The sequence below is a fragment of the Gobio gobio genome (assembly GCF_949357685.1).
Source record: "Gobio gobio genome assembly, chromosome: 7".
In the NCBI taxonomy this organism is placed as follows: Eukaryota; Metazoa; Chordata; class Actinopteri; order Cypriniformes; family Gobionidae; genus Gobio; species Gobio gobio.
The window spans coordinates 48,279,184-48,304,502 of NC_137103.1; the positions used below are offsets into that span (position 1 = coordinate 48,279,184).

Consider the following 25,319-nt stretch of genomic DNA (forward strand, 5'->3'; position numbering starts at 1 on the left):
GGTTTCAGGCCTCATTCATATGTGGAAATAAATCAGATATGAACTGGATACGTGCATTTGCATCTACCATGTAAACGGACAGATCGGATATTCCCCTGTCAATACAAGTCATGCGTAATTGAAAAGGCAACAGTGGCAAATGACTTCAACTCGGGTGGTCACCAACCACAGCTATTACAGCAGCGATCACTGCTACATTTGCCCTGGCTGCAACAAGGGCTCTTATTAGACCAATGGTTTTCTGACCCTTAAAATTGGTGCGGAAGCAAAAGCTTGTATTATCATTTTGTCTGCGTCAATTGCAAATCACAGTGTTTTTACTTACTTTTCAGCCTAAGCATTTCCTGGTCTGTACATCTACCTTGGGTTGAGCATGAAGATAAGATCTTAAAGATTTATGAACGACCCGCTCGTTTTAAAATCTTCCCGGTCTACTGACATAAATGACATCCGCTTCAAACATTGCAATGCTCATGATAACTTTCGTTAACTCTACAATAAGTAAATCCATTTCACCAGCTAATTACTTTTGGACAGCGATGCCATAGAAATATACAGAGCTAGCGCAAAAACTGAAGTTCAACGACAATATTGTAAAGATGGCTGCGTGATTGTTTCTCTGCCGCATAAGGTCTATACTGTAAATGCAGATATCGGATATAGTCATAAAAAAATCGGATTTAGTCAACAAATTGGAATTAGGCATCAAGACCTGCAGTGTAAACGCTCCCTAGCTTGCTGCCACCTACTGGGGGTTTTAGTTTCATATTTAGAGTATCATTTAAAAAAAAAAAGAATATTTATGCCACCTTTGAGCTGTGTTAAACAGCCTGTGTAAATTTGCCTAAATGCCACTTCAGCTTCTGAAAAAAAAATGTTTTGACTACATTGTAGCCTTAAATGTTTGCAACAAATTCAATGTTGAATCAAAATATTTCTTGCAAAAGCTAGTTTTTGTAATGTCTAATCTCATCTAACACAATAATGACTTTAAAAGATCTTTTTGGGGTTGATTTCTCAATTCGATTAATCAATTGCACATCATGTAATTCATTTGATTTAAAAAAGTTGAATCACTTCATAGACCTAGATTTTTTTATACTGTAATGCTAAAGGCGATGGATGAGGGATGAGAAGATGGGGATTGTGATTGTCAAGACTGTTGCACTCCATGCATGAGAAAGTACAAAAAATTTGGGCCATATGACTCCTCAGCAGGAATACAATAGCTTTGTGTGAGGAACTGATCGAAATGCAGGCTATTCACTGAAGATCGTGTGTCTATAGAACATTTTAATGAAAAATATATTTGACAACAACATTTTTGATGGCCCCAAAATGAAAATTACCCCATGATGTTAAAAAATTTCCTGAATCGATGGGTTTTTGTAAGAAAAATATCCATATCTAACACATTTAAAGTAAAATATCTTGCTTCTGCCAGACTGCCTTCCGTATTCAAATTACGAAGAAAGTGTAACGCCTCTCGCAGTTCAAATACGCATACGCTACGTCCGACGTCATCTTCACGCCAGTTACGATTTTTCCATAAGTTGAATATGGAGCAGAAGGCGGTCCGCCGGATGCTATATATTTTACTTTATAACAAGTTAATAATGGATATTTATCTTTCACAAACCCATCGATTCGCTTCAGAAGGCCTTTATTAAACCCCCCAGTGCTGTGTGTATTACCTTTATAATGAATGGATGCTCTTTTTTGGGTGTCAAATTTTGGGCTGCCATTTACTACCATTATAATGCTTAGAAGAACCAGGATTTTTTTTTAATATTACTCCGATTGTATTCGTCTGATCGAAGAATGTCATATACACCTAGGATGGCTTGAGGGTGAGTAAATCATGGGGTGATTTTCATTTTTGGGTGAACTATCCCTTTATTACATAAAATACTGTACGTATTAATGTCTATATATAGATGCATCAGTTGAAGTGTTGAACTAGAGAGCCAATGAGCCTATCATGTTTTCGGTATCTGTTTGATACTCTGTTGTTTGCTGATTCACTTTATTGCTTTGGTTTTCAGAGGAAAGCGGTGTTTAGTGAGGGCTGAGCTAGTTTATGTGTTGCTCAGGGACGGCCTGACACACTCACACACAGCAGAACTGATGTTCACAGCTCACACTCAAGGAAAAACAGCCCATCTGCTGAGATGAATGAGCGTGTGGTGTTGATAGAACGCTGTGTCCCCTCCGCCAGGGCCTGTACCTGCTCTGCTAGAAACATGACCAGATGTGAGTCTCAAACTGGGACACACAGCGGGTGGAAGGTGTTCCTGTGAATTTTTAATGGAAGGTGCTGATCCAGCCATGTCTGAAATGAGAATAACAGCAGCAGCTTCAAAACATGCAACAAGTTGAAATGACAGATAATGTCTTTTTGTTGATCTTTAAAGGTGCAGTGTGTAGTATTTATGAGGAACTATTGACAGAAATGCAATATACTATAAATAACTTTTCATTGGAGCATAGGGCCCTTACATAATGAACCGTTATGTTTTTATTACATTAGAATGAGCCATTTCTATCTACATACACGCAGGTCCCCTTACAGTGAAGTCACCATTTTACACCGCCATGTTTCTACAGTAGCCCTAAACGGACAAACTTCTCTACAGAGCCCTAGTTACCCTCTGCTCTCTCCGACGACGACATTTGTGTCCTCTGTCGGCCACCGTAGCTTCTGTGCTCCGAAAAATTCACAACCTCACCACTAGATGCCGCTAAAAATCACCCCTTAATTATTCATGTGAATTATGTGCCACTGAGTTTTTAACCTATAGGTTGCTTGTTCTTACCCTGATATGCAATGTGTGGCTTTTTTGCATCACAGTGCTTTTGATTAGAGCCCTTGTCTTATGATCAGAATCAAGTGCTCCAGTAATAGGCTAGTCTCAGAAGCCCATTCATTGACCACATGTTGCCTATTGCACACAAAAACTCACAAGCACAATGTGAAAATAATCAATTCCTATCTGATTGGCTGGTTTCTACGCAACGTAAACAAACACTTTAAAGGATGAAATAATCACTGGATTTGTCAAACGTTTTCCAGGATATAGAGTCTTTAAATCTTTAAAAAGATATCTAGTTTAGCAGGTACACTTGATATCTGACCGCCAGCAGTAACTCTGAATGCACTTCCGTGTTTTTTGGCTACAGGAGACTAGTGCTTTAACAAACTAGTCTTATTAACAGTAGCAAAAGTTGAACTGTGTCTTTTTGGCATCAGAGGCTGTTGATTGGTCAGGCTGAAAAGAAAATCTCCAATCACTTGAGTCTGGAATCTTTTCAGCCGCGTGCAGCAGGTGTTGTTTTGGGGAGCAGATTTGGGCTTGATTAGGCCTTTTGATTGTGAATGGCTGAGGAGGGAGACCCAGTGGGTGAGTCTGGGACCTGGAAAGACGTAAATGAGGTGGTTTGAAAGAACGGCGCTAATTGAACAATTCATCCACTGGTGCTTTTTTATATAACAGCAGGGTACCCGCGGGATCTTAAAAAGTCTTAAAGGAACTGTATGTAAGAAATGTATTTCAATTAATCATAAAATGGCCCTGATATGTCACTAGACATTAAGAAATCATGTTAATTTCAAATACTTATATCACTGACAACGGTTGTCAGGCCAAGATATTGTCATTTTAAAAGTGAAGTTGCAGCCCTCAACTGATGTTGATGTTGACATGTTGTGTTTTGGCCTGAAGCGCAACCCTCCACCTGTCTACCAATCACGAAGTCAGTAGTGTTTCTGCATTCGGGTTGCCAGCTCTGCTCTAGTTACCAAAGCTGCAGCTACAAACTTTTTGGATAAACAATGTCTAACTTTACGAAACCTAAACGACCTTGTTATGAATCAGAAAAACGCTGTGACAGTGTCCGAAATAAAACAAGGATTTGTATAGGAGATGACTTTGAAAGATGGAGACAGCTTAAAACGGAGAATAATTTGAAGACGTTGCTAATTTTCTCCTGGACAGGTAAGGTTCATCTATGTTTGGCTAACTTGTACTTAATGTAAATGGACATTTCAAATATTCATGACAGTCGAACAAAGTTATGCATGTTCGTGCAAAGTAACGTTAGGTTAGCGCAGATGGAGGAGGTGGGTCATTGAATTGAAAAGGTAACGTTAAGGAATTGTTTGGTAAATAAAAACGGCGAGTCGTTATTGCTAACATTAGTAATGTATTATCAGAGCCCGTTTCTCTGTCATTATGCTAGGACGCTGAGGAAAACAACATTAGCACGCCTATTATGGCAATGTGAAAACGTATTTGAGACAGTAGCCTAACGTTACCTCGGTAAAAATTATTCCTCATTCGTTCTTCGCATATACAGGGAGTGCAGAATTATTAGGCACGTTGATTTTCTGATCATATTTTTTTTCCAGGCACATTTGACCAATTCCAAACCACAGTAATCCTAATAACTACTATTAATTTAGTATTTAATAATGTATAAGTGATATATAATTGTTCATGAAGGCTGGAAATGAAAAACACCTTATATTCAGGTGTGCAGAATTATTAGGCATGTTTTCTTTTACAGATAAATTGAGCCAAAAAAGAGATTTAACTCAGACTGAAAAGTCAAAAAGTATTAAATGCCCATGAGAAGGATGCAATACTAATGCAATACTAGACATTGCAGTTAAGGCATGACCATTGGACAGTGAAATGCTCGTTGGGTCAGCAGGATCTGACAAAAACATGTGGCGGAGAAAAGACACCTGTTAACCGCAAAAGAATTAAGAATTAAGGTGAAGAATTAAGGGTGAAACCATCAGGAACCCTTTAGTCTCCAGCGCCACCATTTTCCAAAGCTGCAACCTACCTGGAGTCTCCAGAAGTGCAAGGTGTCAGGATCTCAGAGACTTCAGTTAGGTAAAGAATCCTAAAAAATGACCCCCACTAAATAAGAATCATAAGCTGAAGTGTTGTAAAATACATGAAGCCTGCTTTTTTATAGGCTTTATAGGTTTTATAGGTTGAGAGTGACTCTTGAAGGACCAGCACCACATCCTCTAGTACCACTGTTTGAAGAATTCATCTTCCAGAATCTGGCAGTACGTTTTGGGAGTTAATTTTAGTCTATCCTGAAGTCCGTTTTGCAGAGATGGACTAAAAATGAACTCCCAAAACGTACTGCCAGATTCTGGAAGATGAATTCTTCAAACAGTGGTACTAGAGGATGTGGTGCTGGTCCTTCAAGAGTCATTCTCAACCTATCTGTCCATAAAGCCTATAAAAAAACCTTCTTCATGTATTTTACAACACTTCAGCTTGTGATTCTTATCTAGTGGGGGTCATTTTTTAGGATTCTTTACCTAACTGAAGTCTCTGAGATCCTGACACCTTGCACTTCTGGAGACTCCAGGTAGGTTGCAGCTTTGGAAAATGGTGGCGCTGGAGACTAAAGGGTTCCTGATGGTTTCACCCTTAATTCTTCACCTTAATTCTTAATTCTTTTGCAGTTAACAGGTGTCTTTTCTTCACCACCTGTTTTTGTCAGATCCTGCTGACCCAACGAGCATTTCACTGTCCAATGGTCATGCCTTAACTGCAATGTCTAGTATTGCATTAGTATTGCATCCTTCTCATGGGCATTTAATACTTTTTGACTTTTCAGTCTGAGTTAAATCTCTTTTTTGGCTCAATTTATCTGTAAAAGAAAACATGCCTAATAATTCTGCACACCTGAATATAAGGTGATTTTCATTTCCAGCCTTCATGAACAATTATATATCACTTATACATTATTAAATACTAAATCAATAATAGTTATTAGGATTACTGTGGTTTGGAATTGGTCAAATGTGCCTGGAAAAAAAATATGATCAGAAAATCAACGTGCCTAATAATTCTGCACTCCCTGTATAGTGGACAAAACATGCTGCAAGTTGACCTGTTTGACCATTGCTAATGTTATTTAGCTTTGCTGTAATTTTACTATAATATACTATAGTATTTTTTCATGTGGGAATGTACGAGCGTTTATATTTACGATTATATTTGGCTAATCGCCATAAGTAAATTGCGATTCATAATTACTTAACGAAACATCGCTCTTGAAGCATAAACATAATTAACAGAAAGAAAAAAAACTTACTGTGTACGACCTGTACGACTCGTCACTTGCCATTGGAAGCTCATTGTAGCAGCCTACGTTCCTGCAGGATCCTGTAGCCTGGCAACCTCGAGTCAGGCGGAGGTGGAGGGGGAGGGGGAGAGGCGATACACCGCTCAACAGTAATTTGTAGTATTGAGTATTGGGTCTTAAATAATTTTGAATGGGTCTTAATTTTCCTACATCCATGTAACGCTACTACCTCTTGCTCATTGAAATGCTCCCGCAGCATTTTAGAGAGAGAGAGAGTGTGTGTGTGTTGTAGTTCGTTTTTTCGCTAGTGAGAGACCAACATGCATCTTATATTGCAGCCAATCAGCATTCGTGTTATTGGCGCGAGGCTCTTTCGGATTGTACCACAGACACATCAAACAGATTTTATTCTTCAGCTTCAGTTCTTCCAGTTCCGCGATCATGAAAGCGAAGGCGAATCTTTCTTACCTGCCATCTCGCATAATGACCAAATAAAAGTATATGCCCGATACAACTAAAAAAAGAGTTTTAAAAAGCGATGTAAACCCCGAACTCATTCGCTACTGACACACGGACCGATGTCAGACTCGATGCCGGATTCTGTGCACGCGTTTGCCGCCTGTCAGCGTTCGCGCGAGTGTACCGAATCTAGGCACATTACTGTAGGTCTTAAAGTGAAAGCAACCCATTCAGGGATGCCGCTAAGGGGGGGGGGGGGGGGGTTTAGTGTTTAGGGGGGGGCCCACACACTTTTGGGGCCCCCAGAGATTGGTTTTATTAGTAGTAACAGTACTAGTAATCTAATAGAAATTATAAATGTATAATCTACCAAAGAGTTACAAATATATTAAAAAAAAAAGATGGCTTGTTTCTGCATTTCCGGCAAAATCCAGCAAAACGCTCCACTCATGAACCGCTCACGCTCACGGGTAAAACTACATTTGCTCAAATCCCACTCCCACTTTCTGTACTGTAGGCTACTATAATTGTGTATTTAGGCATTTCGTTTTATATTTATGTTTAAATATTATAATGCTATTTTTTATGCTATGTTGTCAATCTGTTGATTATGAAAAGTGAACAGCATGAGTGAGAAAGGACACATAAGATGTGCAATGCCAGACATGATTGTGACCACTTCATTAAGTTTTGTTTTGTATAAATTGTATCTTAATTTTAATCAATGTTTCATCAACCATTTGGGGCATTCTGGGTTGAGCGAGCAGAGATTAATTGGTCAGTATTATTAAATTGCAGACAAAGATTTTGGATAGCTAGGTTGGTGCAGTAGGGGGCCCAACATCATATTCTTTCATAGGGCCCAAAATTGCTAGCGGCGCCCCTAAACCCAATATAGCCGAGCCTATACCCCCCTCCTGCCTGGGTCGTTAATATTAATCAAACAACAACAACGGGGAAAAACAAACAGTAGCCTACCTAAACTTAAAGCACTGTTTGTATCTGCATATTTAAGTTGTATTTATTTGTCCTATTGTCAAACAAGACTCATGCATTTTGTTTGTTTTATTGCCATGTGTGACTATTGTGCATTTAACATAATGATATGGTAAATATGGCATCCTAATTATGAAAAAAAAAACATGTACATTTCTGAAAATGACCACCACAAAATCAGTAATTTTGATCTCACAAAAAATGTATATACATACACACACACACTCTATCGGTCAAAAGTTTGAGAACGGTAAGATTTTTAAAATGTTTTTATAGAAGTCTCTTCTGCTCACCAAGGCTGCATTTATTTGATCCAAAATACAGAAAAAACAGTATTATTGTGAAAAAAAAATTACAATTTAAAATAACTTTTATATTTCAATATTTATTTTAAAATGCAATTTATTTCTGTGATTCAAAGCTGAATTTTCAGCATCATTACTCCAGACTTTAGAGTCACATAATCCTTCAGAAATCTTTTTTTTTTTTTTTTACTTTCTATTTCAGATAAATGCTGTTCTTTAGAACTTTCTATACATCAAAGAATCCTAAAAAATAAAAGTTTTACACAACTGTGTTCAACACTGATAATATTCATAAATGTGTGTTGATCATCAGATCCTCATATGAGAATTAGTGAAGGATCATGTGACACTGAAGACTGGAGTAATGATGATTTGATCACATGAATAAATTACACTTTACTATATATTCACATAGAAAACAGTCACAACAGAACTGTCACAATATTACAGCTTTTTTATATTTTTAATAACATAAATGCAGCCTTGGTGAGCAGAAGAGACTTCTGTAAAAACATTTTAAAAAATCTTACTGTTCTCAAACGTTTGACCGGTAGTGTGTTTGTATATTAATCCTGATGGGATTGAGCTATGAGGAAGTGCAAGTTTACTAATACTTTTTTCAATTTGAATAAATTAATTTGCTTTGCAAGTAATTTTGTGATTCTGCATTTCCTTTTGTACATTTTTTTTAATTGCGTGATATAGGTCTTAAATTTAATTCATAATGGTCTTGAAAAGGTCTTAAAAAGTCTTAAATTTGACTTGGTGAAACCTGCAGATACCCTGAACAGGCATTGGTAAATCATTCACATCTGGGCTGCTGGCCATATTGCTTTTTTTGCTCTGTTGTTTTTCATGTTTTGTGATTCTTGTAGTTCCTGATTGTCTTATATGCTCCATCTACATGGTAATTTTTTGTGTTTTAGATGGAGTGAGATTATGACTCCATTATGTAAAAGTGCTGGAAGGGGGCAGGCAATGCAAAATGCCAATAATACAATTATAAAATAATTAAATTAAATAAAAATGTGCCGCAGGTCTGTTCTGATGGGGTTGTGTACAGCAGGGAGAAATCAATGCAAAATGCATATAAAAAAGTAATTTAATAAGTAAATTAATAATAATTAAATATAATAAAAATAATTATTGTTCAAAATAAATATATTTTATTGTTCCATACCCACTAAACTAAATTTTTTTGCATGCTGTTAGTTCTATGCAATTCATAGTAATATTAAATTGGTCATGAACTGGCTTTTTAAAAAATTTTATACTGTTGTCTGAAGTCAACTTATGGCGTTTATGTGGTTTTTACATTAAAAAATATCATAATAAATAAGTAATAGGCTATTTTCTGCCTTGGTTTTGAGGCTCTCTGAGAAACATTCGGATTTGATTGTCGTGCCGAACTGAAGACTTGGAAGTAAACGCCCACGGCTAGGATTGGATAATATTTGCATATTTAATGATGAGCTTCAGCTACCGTCTGTCCCAGGAATTGTCTGGGGGAAATGCTAAGAGAACTTGCAAAATATCAAACAAACACTAAATCACACACACACACTCGTGCGGGGACACACACACTCGTGCGGACACACACACACACACACACACACTCAGGCGGACACACACTCACTCACTCGCGTGGACACACACATAACGTTACAACAAGTCTCTCGTGTGACTGGATAGACACATAGGGTAGGCCTACACATAATCAATACACAATTGTACACATATCAAACGATCTGTAACAATGCAATACCATCAAGTATAAAAAAATGAAGAACCAAAAACCATCAAGACATGTTTTACTCACATAAGTGTGCTGCACCATTCCTGTCGGGTCCAATGTAGATGGAACAGCATTGTGTTTAAAACTCAATATGTCTGCAAATCCCCACGTGAGCTGGAACTTTATTAAAAATAAAGTTCAACCACATATTCCTTATATTAGGATCCGAAGGAAGCTTATGCAGCGACTGTGTTCTTCCACAACCAGGAATAGCATTATCGTGATATCCTCTGCATGTTTATTGCTGCTGGCTAGCGCAATCCGACCAGCTCCATGAGTCGGTGGGAGGGGCTACTGAATTACACGTGCTTATTATTTTGTAGATGTTTCGTCAAGAGGACGTAAGGATGAAGCACAAAATCGTTTTCTGGGTCTGGTGTCTGTAAAAGCTTTTCTTTGACTAACAAGAAAGTTTTCAGCTCTGAAACTTACAGGATATTCTTATATTACCATGACCTCTTATATATCAAAAGCTCAAGGGAAAGTTGATTTCTCAATTCATCACCCCTTTAATATATTACTATGATCATTATTGTTACTTTTTAAGTTACCACTTGATGTCCAATGTGAAGTCTTTGTCTTGAAGAAGCGAAGCCCTGATCTGAGTTGTTTGGGTTTGTTCTTGCAGGTGGAATGTGGTGGGCATCCAGGGCTCTCTGATGAGCTACTTCACTGAGCCCCTCTACTTCTCCAGCATCATCCTGGGCAGCCTGTATCACGCTGATCATCTCTCCAGAGCCATGTACCAGCGGATTGCTGACATCGAAGACCTGCCCCAGCAATTCTCCCTCAACCGCCCCCTGCTCAGCGGTAAGACAACATCATACGGCCGGCTCGCATTTCCACTCTCAAATCATTGAAAATGGCACCGATGTCAAATTGTATTACCATTTACTAGATGGACATTTTCCCTCCACTCGCCTTCAATTTTCCTCGTGGTTTGATAAATGACTGGAATTGGCCTGCTCTTCATCTCACCATCACACACCGACAGCCTGTTTCAGTAATTCATACCATGCCTGAAATCGCAGAAGCCCCTGATGATTTCTCTCATTCTCTCACAATTTTTTTTTTTTTTAAAGGAATCCCACTCAGCCTATATCAGTGTTGGGAAATTTAAAGTGGTGCATCTACATTTAAGCTTCTCTTTTAAAAGTGGTTGGAAAATGTACTTAAAAAATGCTCAATTCTTTGAAGCTACGTATAGAGGCAAATGCACAACTATCAAATGAAATAATTTAGAATTTAATTAGTCGTATTTTTATTAGGGCTGGGCAAATTAACGCGGGCGCTTAATTTTTTCAGCTTAACGCATTCAAAGTATTTAACGCAAATAACGCAGCGTCCGTTTTTATATCCATTTTTGCCATGATCACGCTCCTATTCATGTAAATGCTTCCAAGCGCGACAAGACACAAGAGAACGCGCTGTATGTCAATGTCCTGTCTGTGTGTGTGTGTGTCAGTGTCCTGTCTGTGTGGCTGTGTCTCATGTCAGCTAATCAAGGGATACTCTGACACACACACACACACTCGAAAAATGCGATTAGTTAGTTAATTTTTTTAATCGATTCCCTGCACTAATTTTTATACATGGTACAAAACAATGTTTTTTTTTTTTTTTTGCCACCGATCCGATTAGTCATTGAATATTAAGAAACTGCCAATACAGACTCCCGATCTTGAATTTTGTTAAACATCTTTTACAATTGTAGACATTGTAAACATACTGTGGGCACAATTACGCATATGGGACTACTGATGTAAACTTCATGTATTGTATGTGTATAATAATCAGAATAATTGCAACAAAAAGAGAAAAAAATTGTGTATTTAAGGTTAGAAAGCATGAAGCTTGCGGTGTCAGAATGCTAGTCTGGAGTCCGAAGAAAGATGCAACCCATAGCAATGCGTAATGGCAACAACGTCTGAGATAGTCTGACGACAAAAAATAAACAGCAAATAAATTACTTTTGAGAAATTCGTTACAAAAGTGCACATCAAAAATTCCAAACAAGCTCGGACGTGTGACACGCTAGAACAGATCTCATTGGTTCTCACATTTGAGCTTCTTTTCCTTATAATGGCGGAAGGCAAACCCAAACCCCTACTGTAATGCAAATGCATGACTGCAGATGTAACATAAAGGATCGGGCTCAGAATAGCTGATACCGATCAGTGAATAATCAACCCCGATATTGATTCTTGAGATATTTTTGATCAAAAACAATTTTTATGCTTCTGAAAAACTTTGGTAAGTTAGTAGCAACTTTTAGCTAGTTTCTACCCCGCACTGGGTATAGATAGACACTTAGGTTTCCTCATGAAATACTTGTTCGAGTTTCAAAGCGTCATCAGGGAGACGCCGGCTGCTCTTGGAAAGAACATTTCCTTTCTCACTTTTGTTCCTTATGAGAAACACCCACCGCTTTTGCACTGGGTTACATCAGATTCCTTGCAGAACTTGTTTTTAATGGCTTACTGCTGAAAATCTCCATTTGATGATATGTTGTGGGAGGTTAAAGCATATCATACTCGACCTATGCTTCCTAACTGCACTTGTCAACTCTTTTTGTTCCTGTCATCTTGGTCTGCCAGTAAAGAGGTAAAAAGTAAAGGGATTGAGCCATTTTTTTGTATGCTTAATGGAAATATTCTTGTAAAATTACATATTATACTATTATATTATACTACTATTTATGTATTTTAATATTAATTTAAACCTAATAAGAATATAAATATTACAGAATAAAAGATTAAAATAATAGCATATAGCCTTCAAGTGTTTTTCAATGAATTACCATTGCTTCAGGTCAATATTCATTTAATACAGTTTCTGTTTTGTGTCCAGTCTGTTCTATAACATTTTTTGTTGGCTGGGGTATTGCCTTTTTTGAGTTGGTGTGTAAGACACGGTCCTGTTGTTTAGGATTTTATTGGAGACCTTTACACCTATAAGTACAATTGTTTAAATCCGTTTATTCAAATTATTGTTAGCTGACATACCAATGGAAATCCACCCCAGCAATAATTAATCCTTTAAAAAAACGCATTGGATTTCTGAAATGGTCATGTAAGTCACAGAAATTCATTGGTTACAAAGTGTTGGAACCCTAAAGCTTAAAGAGGTACTTCACCGCTGACATCAGAGCTTTTAATGGGCTTTTAATAATACTTGGCTGCCTATGCAGTAGAAAGGCGGAGAAAAAATGGAAATCGGTGCTACCTGACTAGAGAAAACAGAGAAATAAGGCTGCCGTCTTCCCTTTTGCCAAATAGGTAGGAAAACTTCAACACCCATAATGCGCTGGGCATGTCTCAGACCACTCCCACCAATTGTTATGGATACGCTTGACCAGGGTCAAATACTGCCTTGCTTTAGTTGGAAATACAATGTGCATTGTAGGCAGCGGCTAAAGGCGGCAAAGAATCGTAAATAGCCAACATTTGAAAACAGTTTCAAACTGTATGACCACAAACACAGTGTTTTATTGCCAAACAGAGGAGGAAAATTTAAAGAAACTGCTGATCGGTCAGTTCCGCCCAAAGCAAAACACGTCATGTACGGTTAAGAAAGCTGTTACCATAGTGTTCCATTATTACCATAATGCTATTTAAAGAGTAGACATAGAACAATACAATTTTCAGTGCTAAACCTACCCTTACATTTACTGTTCTGTTAATAACCCTCTGTCAATCCAACTGTCCATGGGCAGGAATACAAAAATGCGGAAATATAATCTGTAGTTTTCACAAAAGCCCTGGAGCTGTCAAAAGTGGCGGACTTTTGCTGACAAATAAACGTGAATTTCTCTGTCCAGGTAAAACGTAGAACGAGTAAACATTATTCATTTACATATACTACCAACATTGTAACAATACAAAGCGGGTTGAAAATCGGCAAAGTTACATTAACACATCCATTGAATAAACAACCTTGAACACATCTGTGTTCTTTTCATTAAAAATAGAGGCCTTGAAATACATTTCTTTGTATTTGTTCAGGAAATATTTTAGTTATATCAAGTCGTCTGCATAGAAAGGGCCACACTGGAGGTTTGCACCAAATGCACCAAGGCCATCTCTGGGTTTAGTTTTCTACTATGATGAGTGTATTTGTGTGTTTGCAGGAATCAGTAACGCTGAGGCCCGACAGCCAGGAAAGGCCCCCAACTTCAGTGTGAACTGGACGGTGGGAGATCAGGCTCTAGAAGTCATTAACGCCACCACAGGCAAGGATGACATGGGCAGACCCTCACGTCTCTGTAAGCACGCCCTATACAGCCGCTGGGTGCCACTACACACCAAGGTACGACCATCACATCTTGTGCGAAGCATGTTATCAACACTATAAACAAGTATTTGGTTACCTCTCTCTACAACAAAACCTTTATACAGATCAAGAATGACAAAATAAGTATAAAACTAAAATATAGTGGCATTTATAAACAATATTTATTAAAAACTCTGATGCTGCGTTCACACCTAGAGTGAATGGAGCGAGTGATTTCAATGTTAAGTCAATGTAAAGACGGGTTGACATGCGTCTGGAGGTCCTGCGGCGCGTTTCGCGCAACGATTCCGCCTCATTTGCGCGTCCAGTCGCGCAAGTGATTTTATTTGGTGCTTTTTGTGCATTTGCGCGTTTGAAGCGAATTCGACGCCCGAGTTGAATAATCTGAAATTTGGCATCAATTTGCGCCGCGTTAACCAATCAGGAGCCTGCTTGCTGCTGTCACGTGGTAAAGAGACGAGATGAGAAACCCTGCATAATTTAAAAATACTACTGTTATTGTGTCACACAATTTAGTTTTAAGACTTTTTCAGGTGAGAATGTAGTTGTTTAAAGCTCAAATCTGTGGTTTATTTATAAAGAGAGCGCCTACTTAAAAAAAATTCTCTTTTTGGAGTTGTGAGATCCAGGCAATCACCGGGCGCTCAGCGCTCATTAACCCCAGCGAGAGCAGCCTTTCCTCGGCTAGTCCTTCTCACGTTTGCCGCTGGCTCGGGTGCCTGTGTAGTGGTTAAACATGAAATAGAATTCGTCTTGTGTAGATCTAACGGGCGATCTTTGGTGTCATGAATATATAATTTGTTGTCTGCCAAATCGTTTTGACTGAGGACAATCAGAAGTTTTTATATCTTTATTTTTTAGGATATTTAATTATAAATGCAGTGAAGATAATGTAGTGGTGTTTTATGACATATTTCTCCTGGAGCGGCGCTTCACACACTCGGTTTATACGCGCGTCGAATTTGACGCTCTATTCGCGTTTGGTGTGAACGCAGCATAAGTCTAATTAAATGTATTTAAAGCGAATCTAAAACTGCTGTGTGGGAAATGCGCAATACAAATACATTTGGGCTCACATATCTCTCTCGTTCGATCTCTCGAATCCAAATGTGTAGATTTGGTGCCTGTTTTACATACTTGAAATGAATTGCATTAGATAAGTCACTTTGGAATATAAGAGCATGATGTACTAAAACTTTGTGTACAGGCGACAACATTGTCAAAGCGATCCCTGTACACACGGATCTGTGAAACGATTAAAACGCTGTATTATGCAGCCAGGCCAGTAGCTGGCGATGTCACTTTGTAAAGAACCACCTACGCGCCTATAGACTGTATGACATTACCGTTTTCCATGAAAAAAGTTTTTCTCTGCTCGCTTCTTGAAGGCGCTTCCCCTCAGCACAAGTTTGGGATTGCGATACCGACAGCATGTGATCCTGATATCCACATATACACAGAATTACAGTATTTCAAAATATCTGTCATGGCGAGTTCACATAAACATTGTCTGTTATATCTTAAAGGGTTAGTTCACCCAAAATTGACAATTCTGTCATTAATTACTCACCCTCATGTCGTTCGACACCCGTAAGACCTCCGTTCATATTCGGAACACAAATGAAGATATTTTAGTTGAAAGCTGATGGCTGAGAAAGGCTTCAGATAGGCCTCCATTGGCATTCAGTACATTTACACTCCCAAGACCCATAAAAGGCACTTAAAACGTCGTTACAAAGTCCATCTCACCACAGTGGCTCTACAATAATTTTACGATGCGACGACAATAGTTTTTGTGCGAAAAAAAAAAAAAAAAAAACACCTTTATCCAACCTCTTCTTGTCTTCCGTGTATGCCTCCACGACGCATGCGCGAGAATATGACGTAGCGCCAGCGTTCGGGAATCCATGAAATGCACACTTAAGCCCCATTTTGAGAACTACACCGAGACCTAAAGCACGATCAATGTAGAATTCAACAGCTTAGACACGCGCGTCTTCCTCTGCCTGTAAACAAATCGCTTCTGGGTCATGTGTCCGAACGCCGGATCTGCGTCATATTCTCGCGCATGCGTCGTGGAGGCACACACGGAAGACAAGAACAAGTTGGATAAAGGTGTTATTTTGATTTTTTTTTTGCGCACAAAACTATTGTTGTCGCTTCGTAAAATTATTGTAGAGTCACTGTGGTGAGATGGACTTTGTAACGACGTTTTAAGTGCCTTTTATGCAGCTTGGGAGTGTAAATGTACTGAATGCCAATGGAGGCCTATCTGAAGCCTTTCTCAGCCATCAGCTTTCAACAAAAATATCTTCATTTGTGTTCCGAACATGAACGGAGGTCTTACGGGTGTCGAACGACATGAGGGTGAGTAATTAATGACAGAATTTTCATTTTTGGGTGAACTAACCCTTTAAGTGAACGTTTGGTTAACTGGAAAAAACATTACATGTGTAACATTATATAAAATCCGTGCATTACAGTAGGTCTTAATATATAGGCTGTCTGTTTCATTAATGTTCAAATAATTGTGGTATCATGGGAAAAAAAGTTGAATGTATATTTTTCCTAAAGATATTTGGGTTTGACTTGGTGTGTGCAAAATTTGGGGTTATTACTATTGTTTCACAGCAGTATTCTTTTTAGAAATGTTGTTTTAATTAATTTATTGATTTTATTTTTATTTTAAGTGTAAAATGTAACCACTTAATGAGTCTTGCATTAAATTACAAAATAGTAAAAAAAAAAAAAGCACAAAACATCATTTTTTTTCTTTTCTGCAGCTCTCGTCGACTCTGCGAATCAAAGTGCCCAAGCCCAGCTCATACCATGAAGCCAAACAAGCAGCGGTGGAGTATCACACGGCGAAGCAAACGCTCATCAAGGCCTTTCACAAAGCGGGCCTGGGTGCCTGGGTGAAAAAGCCCATAGAACAGGACCAGTTCTCCCTGAACTCTTGAAGAGGGGACATAAAACGACCAGGACATGACAACAACCAGCTGTTAATACTTCACTTGATGTGCGGGTGTGTGTGTGCGTGTGTGTGTTGCTGTTTGTTCTCAGACAAACTAAGAGCCCTTTAGTGTCTGTCATTTTGCTCTCTTTGTGTGAATCATGACTTTGCCTTTTTAATTTTTAATGTAGAAGCAGGTTGTCATTTAACGTACGTTTGTTTGTTTGTTTGTTTTGAAGTTAGCGGCATTAGCCTTCAGCAGATAACAGGATGTAATGTCATTTGTAACTGGAAAATGTTCTTTTAAGTTTTTCAAACTATTTTCACGAGAGAGGGTTGTTCCGACAAAACCTCGACGCCGTAAACGTGTACGTTAAGTGGCTTCAGGTCGACCACACAGCTGTGCGCACGGGTCTGAAGGTTTCCTGGTCCAGCCTACCCAAATGCTGGCTCACCTTTTTGAGCATGATTCTCCTTGATATGCAAAACATAAGCATATTTATATTTTTTATTCCGTTCCCTCCGGATTTTTAAAAGGGGAAGAAATTCACATAGATCATAACTATAGAGCATGGTCCCTTTAGATAGACACACTTTTGTCAGGACTTTAGTGTAGAATTAGCGTTCCCCGTATTTCTAGTCGGAATAGATTTCATATTTTAATTTGACCTCCAAGGGAAACTTGAATTTTTGCATACGGTTCCTTGAGCGCTTGGAGGCGAAAGCTGTATTCTTCTCAAACGGTTATTTGAATTGGAAAATGGAGTAGTCTGATGGATGCAACCAAAGTGCATTGATCTTATTAAACCATGTGTCGTGGCTATTTCAATTTCTCAGAGGTCTTAAATGCATGTGCGAATTATGTAAGGCTCCGGCCTCACTCAAAGAAAGCCCTTTGTCTGGGCTAAATACTGTAATGGACCATTTTAGAAGCCCTACTTTTCTTTTTACGTTTCAACACTGTATTGACTTTAAGCTGCATGGAGTCCATCGGATCGCTCGGGCGGCAGATTTCCCAGCGAGCCTGATCTGCTCGTGTGATCGAGTTACACTTCTGTTAAAGGACCGGTTCATCCAAATATGAAAAATTCACCCACATGTCGTTCCAATGCCCCATAAAAGCAATCCATATGACATTATTCCAAATCCTCTGAAGTCAAATAATAACTTTGCATGACCAACACCGTTTGAAACGACATGTGGGTGAGGGAATAATCCGTTTGTTTACGGTTGAACTCGTCCTTCGACATTCATGCTGCATTTAGTCGCTGCAGGTTTGAGAGCAGGGCATTGTGGGAGTTTTTCAAGATGGCAGAATGGTCTGAAAAACGATGCACGTTTATTATTGACACAAGTCATCTCTGCATGCGGAAGCGAGGGTTTGCAGGGGCCGCTCTGACTTTCACTTTATCCTTGCGTCTTGTTTCGAGGATCTTTTCTTTTCCTGCATAGACCTGAATCCTCCGAGACGGTTTCTGTAAGGCTGAATTCAGCCGTGTCCTCGAGATTGAGGTTTTCCCTGCTGTCGGAAGGTCTGAGCCAGGAGCTCAGGCGCTCTTTGATTTATGGCTTATCCAGTGCAGCATGTTTGACTGGGTAAGGTTATGGAGAGCTAGGAAGCAGAACTATTTTCTGTACCGATCGTTCTTTTTTTAAAGTTGAGCTTTGGTGGTTATCATATTCCAGGAGTGTTGCTGTATAATATAAACTCCTGGTGGGATTTATAACATTTCAGTCATATGATTTGACACACGAAATGAAAGATACAAGGCTCCGTAGCTGACCCGAAAAGGAGTTGCTTGCCCTAAAACCTGTATGCTTGGTTTTTTTCTGCTTGGAACACAAAAGGAGATTTTTGAAGGATCTTCATGCAGCTCTTTTCAGTACAACAGCAGTTCATAGTGACAATAGCTATGTTTCCATCCACCTATTTTTATGGGCATTTTGGGATATAACCTAAAAAAAAAAAAACACGATGAAAAATGCATGTAAATTCTAAAAAAAAAATATGCGCTCAAATGAGTCAGATAAACGTTTTATCCGATAGGAAAACATACGCATAAACTGTGATGGATACACATTTACTGAATAAATTCCTCAAAAAGATTTGGGACGCCATAACTGGACCAACCAGTGGACCGTTCTCGTTGCACAGCATCTGAAAGTCAAAAGTGGTTCGGTATATTTACCTTCCAGAACTGTCTTACACAAACAGCAGGCACCTGCATCCGAAAGCAAGATAACTTTATTGAGTTTCGTCTGCGTGCTCTGAGGTGCAAGTAATTTATCATATACGAAATTATTATATGCAGGGGCTTCTCCTACTGCAGCACCTTCCATTTTTCGTTATATTTAGCACCAGTTTAACAGGAAGTGACAGTTTTGTTCTCTTCGCCTCACTGGATGGAAACGGTGCTTTATTTGCAAATGTTTAATGCGATATTCCAATTTTGCTCAAGTTAAATTTGCAACTTTGTATGGAAACCTAGCTAATGACAGTCAAGCTCAAAAAGGACAAATCGTCACCATAAAACCAGCATAACATTATATGACTCAAGCACGATATTTCAGATCTCGGGAATCATTTGTGTGAGGAACAGACTAAAACGTTAGGAATTATTCTCTAATAAATTTCCCATCCATTAAATTACTGAAGTTGCAGTTTGGAATATTCTGTACATTACCATTCAGATGTTTGAAGGTGGTGAAAATGTAAATGTTTTTGAAAGAAGTCTCTTATGCTCACCAAGACGGTGTTTATTTGATCAAATATACAGTAAAAATTTTGAAATATTATTACAATATAAAATAACACTTTTCTATTTGAATATATTTTAAAATATAATTTATTCCTGTGACGTTAAAGCTGAATTTCCAGCATCATTACTCCAGTCTTCAGTTTTACATGATCCTTCAGAAATCATTTGGTGCTCAAGAAACACTTATCAATGTTTAAAACATTTATTCTGCTTAATATTTTTGGATTCTTTGATAAATAGAAAGTTCAAAAGAACAGCATTTATTTAAAATAGAAGTCGTTTGTAATACTATAAATAGCTTTACTGTATCTTTTGATCAGTTTAATTTGTCCTTGATGAATAAAAGTATTTATTTTATTTTTAAAAAATTACTGTTAAACAAGCAGAAGGAAAGAATTTCCATTAGTAAAGTCATAAATATTGACTAAAACATTATTGTTGGTTTAACTTAAAAAAGTAAGTTACCTGGTTGTCTTAACATTTTAAGTTAATTGAAATAAAAATATTGAGTTAATACAATGAAGGAGATTGGTTTAATAAATAGAAACTCGAAATATTATGTAATCATACGCTGATTTGTTAAACAATAAAACTAATATTTTACAGTGTACTTTAAGGTGTTTTTTGGGGAGATTGACACCATGGTCATCATGAAAAGCTGCATGGAGATTCTTCAAAAGCTCTCCTATTTAGTCCCAATGAAAAGATAACCACATACAGGTTTGGATTTTTTTTGTTTTCCTTCGATGGGTCGCAGAGCCTGTTCTTCCACGAGACTTCCATGAAATCAGACCTGCTTCATTCTGCCAGTGCTATCATTCCATTTCCCGCTCGATGGCGTCAGGTTTCTCCAGCAGGATTGTTGTTGATTTTAAACCTTTTAAAGAAACCAGCAGTATGCGTGTTTGTCCGTCCGTTGGTTCGAGTGTGTCCGTTCGTGCACCTTCTGCTGAGCCCAGAGACGTCACGGCACCAAGACTGAGTGATTGCTGTGGAATCTTCACCAAAGATGTCAATTCATTTTCCTTTTGAAGCATTTAAACAAACGGAGACTATTTTTTAAAAGACCAGAACGTTATTGGTGCAAAGATTGTTCAGCATTTTACAGTTCAGCCTCGGTTGAGTTTTGTCCTTTCATATTCACTAATGTATTTTTTGTTTTGTCTTTTATTATGTGCATTTGAGTTGGATCGGTCGGGACTGGCTTTGGGACGTGCTCGTCACCCTCAGTATTCTGGTGCACTGCTGTAAATATATTGTGACCCTCTCCAATGCCGTTACAGTAGACTCCTTGCATATGTATTACTAATTTTAATTTTTCACTCAAAAAGCAACATGCAATTTCGTTTTAAGGTCTTTACTCAAAATGCCAGGGCTGCCGTGTCCTTGCAGAGCAGCGCGGCCGTGGTTCGGGCCGTAATGTATTTCTGACGGACCCATATGAGCGTGTGGGGATCTGCAGTACTGTAATGATTAATGACTGTAGACTTTGACTCCCTTTTGCTCTAATGGAAACGATTACGGTCTGAAATTAATGAGCACAGTCGGTTCTACATAAATGTGGCTCAGCAAAAAGTAGCTCTTTCTGCTGGTGACACTTTTCAAGGACGGGAGACTTATGGGGGGTTTTCAAAAAAAAAAAATCTTTCTTTCTTTCTTTCGCATCATCCTAATTTCGTCTTCCTTCTCTTCAACTCGTCTTCTGTTACGGAGAGTTTTGATGGCGCTAGACGCCAGCGGATGATGTCACGGTTTTTCCTTCATTGTGTTCTTTTGGGAATCTGAGCCGTGTCTTGGCAAAAAGTCCTGACTTTTCGTCCTCCTGGTCCCGGCCAGCCCGTTTTCTAAACGTCTTGTGATTTGGTGACTGTACAGTGGAGTCCGGTGGTGGTCCAGCTCGATCTCGGTCCATCCCGTCTTTTGCCTGTCCTTCGTAATATCCACATGGGTCACCTGCATGAGCTACTTCACCGAAGCTGCACCCAGCATGACGACATACTTTAAAAAAAGGACTTGTATGTAGAAAAAGGAACAAAAAAAATAGATCTATACATTAAAAAAATGGAAGAAATAAAAAAAGATCTTAGTTTACCTTTGCATATTAGTGTCGTGTTTTTTTTCCCTCTCTGATTTATTTGAAGAGTGTGTGTTTGTATGTATATTTCACAAAAAAAACTGTATAAGTTGAATTATTAAATGTCTCAGTGGCTCCGTTCCGAAGTGAGCTACCTACAAAGGGCAGCTCCTTCTAAAGCGAAACCTCGTACGTGAGTGATTTGGAGCACTCTACACTAGCTGTGCACCACATGGGACATTTCTATGGGTTTTGGCGTCTTGCTAAGCTAAGAAATTAAAGGCACATTATGTAAGATTTTTGGATTAAAATATCCAAAAACCTCTAGAACAATGTTATAAATTTTGTTGACTTGTGTACTTGCATTATCCCAAATGTTTCCAAGAAAGTTTAAATCCAGAGAAAAACATTTTAACCAGGACACGGACCGTCCATGGCATCACACCCGCGTTAGCCTCGTTTTCCGGTTTTATTTTGTTGAAACCATGGAAACACAAAAGACGCTTTAATATATTGTGTGTTTTAACTGTTTGGATACATTCATCGACAGAAAACGAATCATTGTTATAGCTCAACACAGTCAGTCTTATTATTTAAATCTCGTTTTCTTGATTTACCGCGAGTACATGTTTTCCTATGATGCTTACTACAGTGTGCAACAAGTGTCTCATAGCCACCGCTGAGCAAACGCACAGAATAGCATTGTAACATAACTTTCAACACACTCAAATGTATTTGCTGCGTTACCCCACATACACATGACCGGAAGAAGCAGAAGCGGATGTCTGCGAAGTCAAGGCGTCATCAAGCTATTCCTTTGTTTTGAATAAGCGACCTCTACCAGCGAAAAATTACATATTGTGGCTTTAAGGGCCAGATTTACTAAACAGGGCAGATTCCATAAAAGTGCAGATGGGAGTTAGACCCACATCAACTCACCATTGGTAGGGCTCAATCCGAGGGGCAGGATAAACGGTTGTCTTTCAAATTCCCTCTGCACGCAATAGGATAGCGCTACAACCAACCAGAGCAACGAAGAAGGTGAAGCGGAGCTAGTTGATAGATTAAACTTTTGCCTTATCTGGACATCTTTCGCACATCTTCCTTTCTTAAAAATGACTTCAGTGCTGTTCTTTCCTCAAAGAAAAGCTGAACTCCAAGTCTTCCAGAGTCAGGGCCAAAGCCGATTCGAAAGACCGTTCTTCGCCAGCTTCTTTGTTTACAAGTAGCACGCGGAACCGCCGCCACTCTGCCGTCATTATGTTAAGCCCGCCCACGACTATGATGTGATTGGCCTGACCAGAGTTTGGTTTTTCCAGCTCGCACGCCAACAGAGAGTTGCTAGACGCCCTGGCTGCAAATTAGATTTGCTGCCGCTAGGGTGCGTCTAGATTTCTAGGCTGGATGGGAGTGGAATGTTCAACCGGGTTATTTCCATAATGAAAACGCAATCTACCAGTTAGCACCTGGTTTAAGACGTGCTTTTTTGGGGCGGTAAATAATGGCACAAACCCCAGTAAATTGACGAGCGCAAACCTCAAATCATCTTGCATGATCCATTTAAATACTCACCTCCCATAAATTTAGCACCTGAAAGGGAAACTCCTACAAATGCATATGCAATAAGGTCAGCTGCAAAAATAACTGTCCATGCCTTTTCAGCGCTAATGCGTGTCTTTAGTAAATCCTGACAGTAGTTTTTAATGCCAAAAGAGTTTGCACTGGTGCAAGCTGTACTGGCCCTAATAAATCTATGCATTAAAATATAGGTGTGTTTCATTCAGCTCTTTATTCAGGTCATTGATCAGGGAGTCTGTCCAACATGATCTCATGAGTATTCCTATGTATTTTATGTAAAGTGTGGTTCTACCACATCAGAGCCGTTGAAGACACATCAACAATGAAGACCAGGCTAGTCTGTCGCAATTGCAAAATTCTTCCAACGCACTGCAGTCCATTACTGAAAATGACACATTACAAGGTGTAAAGGTTTAAGCCGCTTGGGGTAAACTTACACTAACATTCGAAAGTTTGGTGTCAGTAAGACGAATTGTTTCTGTTTTAAATAAATGCCGTTCTTTTGAACATTTAAAGAATTCTGGGGGAAATTACGGTTTGCACTAAAGTTGATGATAATCATAAATGTTTCTTGAGCAGCAAATCATCATATTAGAATGATTTCTGAAGATCATGTGACACTGAAGACTGGAGATGCTGAAAATTCAGCTTTGATCACGGGGAAAAAATTACATTGTACAATACATTTTTACAAATGACAAATTTTACATTTTTTTTTTTTAGGAGACTTCTTTAAGAGACTTTTTAAATAATAAAAAAAATCTATAAAACATCACTATAAAACCAAACATTTGAACTGTGCATGTCATCAGATTAAAAATATATATATATATATATATATCTCAGATACTGTTTAAGGCATTTAATCAATTTATTTTGCTGATATTGAATAGAATGTGCTGAAAAACCACAATCACAGTGGTACATCTGAAACTTTTTCCATATATTACATATTTCGAAATAAGTAAGTAAGTCTCAAACACAACAATGACTAAAATCAGATTTTTTTTATTATTATATTGTACATTTATACCCCTTATACAATATATATGTTGATATGTGGTGGGGACAGGTCACTATAATTCATAAAACTCCATAAAAACTCTAAAATGTCATTCGTAATCCATTTTTGAAGTGCCCTATGAAGACACCATTCTTGCAAACCGGAATGCAGTGTTGGTTTTGGTGTCTGCGATCGGTCCTGTTGACACTCACTGCTGTTACAGATCTAGGCGCTGTAATGTACAAAGTCTGTTTGCTTTTTTTACTTCTCAAACATGCCGGCAGAAACTCCCCACTGCTGCACACTCCACATTCTCCCACAAGCCCCTGTAAAGTTTGTTGAGGTACTTTCAGGACGGCAATGCTGAAGAACTTCCAAAACTTGGGAAGGATGAATGCGACTCCTCGGCCGGTGGACTTAACTGGGAATTAATCGTCAATCATCCAACTAGATGCATCATTGGATGCTTGAACCAACAAACAGTGCGAGTGTTGATCATGTTGTCATTTCTCCTCAATTCCCCTCCCTCTGATGAACACAGTGTCTCTCATTGAGTCGATAGATGCATGGTGCTCGTATTAATAATGAATCAGTAACCAGTGGCACAGACACGCTCAAAAAGCTTGTCAGCCCGGTGGGATCTGCTTATGATGTGCGGCTGGGAGTTGATCTCTCTCTCTCAAGTCGGAGGCGTCCAAGGAAGCCCTGAAGTGTTCTGCGCTTGCTGAGATCTTAAGCACATACAGATTCATGCTTCCCTTCCATTCTACCCCTCTGGCAAGCATTCGGGGCATAACAGCCAGATTCTGAACCGGCTTCTTCCCATAAGCTATCAGACTCCTGAACTCAAAATAACCCCATAAAGGACAACTCCGGTGAAAAATGAACCTAGGGGTAATTAACACATGGTTACCAAGTAGATCGTTCTCTGGGATGCGTTTTCATGAAAATCGAATGTAAAGAGTTTTATCTCTAAAACAGATTAGC

The 25,319-nt window shown here is 38.7% G+C and overlaps 1 protein-coding gene across 3 annotated transcripts in view; it reads left to right on the plus strand.

The window, feature by feature from the left end:
- Positions 1 to 18,914, plus strand: part of adarb1b (adenosine deaminase RNA specific B1b) — a 213,733-nt gene extending 194,819 nt beyond the window's left edge. For all 3 annotated transcript variants that reach the window (XM_079822489.1, XM_079822491.1, XM_079822490.1), the window contains 3 exons: positions 10,301 to 10,482; positions 13,802 to 13,980; positions 16,749 to 18,914. In XM_079822489.1, coding sequence (XP_079678615.1) covers positions 10,301 to 10,482; positions 13,802 to 13,980; positions 16,749 to 16,925 — 538 coding nt within the window. In that variant the 3' untranslated portion in view covers positions 16,926 to 18,914. The remainder of the gene's footprint in view (positions 1 to 10,300; positions 10,483 to 13,801; positions 13,981 to 16,748) is intronic.
- Positions 18,915 to 25,319: the final 6,405 nt, after the last annotated feature.